This window comes from Trichechus manatus, unplaced genomic scaffold (assembly GCF_000243295.1).
Source record: "Trichechus manatus latirostris isolate Lorelei unplaced genomic scaffold, TriManLat1.0 scaffold00109, whole genome shotgun sequence".
Lineage (NCBI taxonomy): Eukaryota > Metazoa > Chordata > Mammalia > Sirenia > Trichechidae > Trichechus > Trichechus manatus.
The window spans coordinates 5,908,303-5,911,158 of record NW_004444045.1 but is presented as its reverse complement, the minus strand read 5'-3'; the positions used below and the strand labels follow the sequence as shown (position 1 = coordinate 5,911,158).

The following is a 2,856-nucleotide window of genomic DNA, read 5'->3' as shown; positions in this document are numbered from 1 at the left end:
GGGGGGGGGATTGGGGTAATCATCTTAGAAATAGATAAATGATAAATATTGTAAAAAAAAAAAAAAAGTTCCTGAATTGTTAAAAATTCTCCTACTATAAAATCAAATGGCATAATCCCACACAACCTGTTGGTAAGCAAAGGTAGAATTTCTTGGTTCAGATCAACATGAAAAGGCTGGTAGAACAAAGCCTACTTACTTGGATAAACAAGAATCACCTAAGGCCAACTCCATACAGCATGGGGAGAGTACTCAGCAAGCATACCCTACAAGCGCGCCTCATCTTGGTTGTAATGAGTGGGACACCTTCTTGCTGCGATGGGAGACCTTAAGTAACACTGAAACCCACCCTTTGTTCTGAAAACTCCAACTCTGCCCATTTCCTGTCCTGTCCAAAGCCAGGGGTATGTGGCTTCACAGGTTTCAGAGCTTGCTTAATGCTCATTTCTCAAGGCATCTCTGACAGACACTAAAAATAATGGGCTTCATGCCCCAGAAAGTAAAATATTGCAAGGGAAATATTAGTCAGATTTACTGCTCTGCTCCATGTGTCTTGAACGTTGTTACTACAATCTGTGCAAGACATTTGCTGTAAATAAGCCTGCAGAGTGTACAGTATGTTTTCCAGGAGATTTTTAAAGAACAGCTTGCAGACAAGAGGTGCTAGCCTTAGTTTCACAGTCAGTGAAACTCCGCTCCAAGAAGCTTTTGGCACATCCCCACCTCTTGTTTAGAACTGGCTTCAAGGCAAGTTCAGGAACCAAATTCTAAGGAGTTAGTACACAGAGTCAGTCACTGTTAGGTATTCAGCACCGAATAGTAAGTGAAAACTCAGACTCTTAGACTAACATTTAGAAAAGAAAAGGTCGCTCTTGCCCATAACCGTGTATAGAAACAACTCAGAGCTGACTTTGCAATGAAGCATTCTCCGTAGTAAATTAAATGGCTGAAGCTTGTGCTTCTTCCAGCAAGGGAGAAAGAAAATGCTTCACCACAACCCAGTGTGTGCAATCAGTGAGGCTCATGTCTAAGGCTTTCTTTCTTTTTAAACGCTTACTCCATTTAAAAAAAAAAAAAAACTTTTCAGGAAATGAAATGCAAATAGTCATAGAACAGATTCGTAAAACGGAAAGCCTCTATCCACCTCTCTCTCTTTTTAATTCTTCAATCCAGGCAGCACGACTGCTTTTAACACACCGTTAGCTTTTACAAAAATGAGATTATATTGGTTCTTTTATGATCATCCACTACCCTTCCGTCTCCCGGCTACTCAGAAGCCTACTCAGAATACGTTCAGGAGAGCGAGCAGAGCGGAAGGTGAGGCGGTCAGCTCAGTTCCACCTCTCGTCAGACAAGCGTTAGGTAAATCATTTAATGCAATCACATACTCTAAGCCTAATGGAAGGCAAACAGGGACGGAGAAGGGTAAAGGAGGGCGGAAAAGAGAAGCTTCCGGAATATTTCAAAGGTAAAGCCACAGTACTCGAGCTATGTCTGAAATTGCCTCTAAGCATCTTCAAAATAAGTCCCTGGTATTTATTTTCAAGTTGAAGCTCCCTGTCCTCGCTCAAGGTGGAGCTGAAACCAGTTGCAAAATTTCACTCTGCCGGAGTCCCGAGGAACCAGGAAAATGGGATCTACGCTTCCAGTCAGAATGAAGAGAGGTTTCTCGGCTGCTCACTGGGGCCGCGCGCTCGCTAGCTGGAGGCGCCGGGTGAGCAGCCTCGGGCCAACTGCTTATCCCAGCTCGGCACTGCAGACGCAGTTAAACCGGGAGGTGCACTTAGCTCTCCAGAGCTCCAGCACACACGCTGCCTCCACGCAGGAAAACCCAATGCTAGCTAGGACCCCAGACTAGGGTCGCCCAAGGGATGAATGCCACGCTTGGTCCAAGTGAGGGGACCTCAGTATGAGTGTTGCTCCCTTAAGGGAAAAAGGCGCCCTCTCTATTCAAGCCTCCTCACCGTAAAAGGACGCCTCATCACTCTGCCCTTCTCCCCAGCAACTCTCGCACATCATCCTGGGCACCCACCCATTAATGATCTCGCCTCGGAAGGAAGTAGGGGGAACAGCGAAGAGTGAGACTGGAGTGAAGAGAGGGCTACTCCAGTCTGCAGAATTGGGGAGGGCTTGGAAAATGGAGCAGGTGATGAGTGTAAAGGGCAGGGGCCCGGTCACAGCAACCTGTAAGATTGCAGCAGATCGCAAACTTAGGGTGGGAGGCAGTGGTCGTCTCGGAGGTCCTCTGCTCTACTCCCAGACCGTTCCGCTCCGCGCGCGGAGAGGTGCAAGGCGCAACTTGTGAAGCCAACGCCATAGTGCGGGTCCCACTCAATGTGGCTGGCGCTCCCTCGCCCTCGCCCCCAGGCCAGCCGCCCGCTCTGCCCAGCGCTTACCTCGGGCAGCCGCAGCCCCGGCCGCCCAGAAGCAGAGCCCCAACCACGGGAGCCACCGGCGCGCCCCTCCGCCACCTCCTCCTGCGGCGGCCGCTCTCGCCATGCTCCTCTTCCACGCCGCAGGAGTCCGTGAGAGGCACGACGAGGCAGGGGCCGAGACGAGTGGGTCCCGGGGGGCTTTAGCGAGTGACTGTTCCACGGCCGCTCCCTAAGGCAACGGGGCAGGGAGCTCCGAGTCGCCGCTGGACGGGCACCCAGAGAAAGCGCGCATCCCCATAGTTCCCCTTGGAGGTGCGACCGCTGCCGGAGTCTCCCCCGGTCCCCGCCGCGTCGCTCACAGCCCTCACGCCGCTGCCGGGCGACGGACTACCGAGCCAAGGAGCGAGTCCACACAGCTAATGAGACCGCACGGCCGCCCCTTCTCCTCCCCTCTGCGCCGCAGCCAATGAGCCGGGCCGGG

At 51.8% G+C, this 2,856-nt stretch overlaps 1 protein-coding gene across 1 annotated transcript in view; it reads right to left on the bottom strand.

Moving 5' to 3' along the window:
- The window catches only part of UNC5D (unc-5 netrin receptor D), a 678,804-nt gene extending 676,305 nt beyond the window's left edge, over nt 1–2,499 (bottom strand). Inside the window, exon 1 of the mRNA XM_012557565.1 lies at nt 2,397–2,499. Coding sequence (XP_012413019.1) covers nt 2,397–2,499 — 103 coding nt within the window. The remainder of the gene's footprint in view (nt 1–2,396) is intronic.
- Between the last annotated feature and the right edge of the window lie 357 nt (nt 2,500–2,856).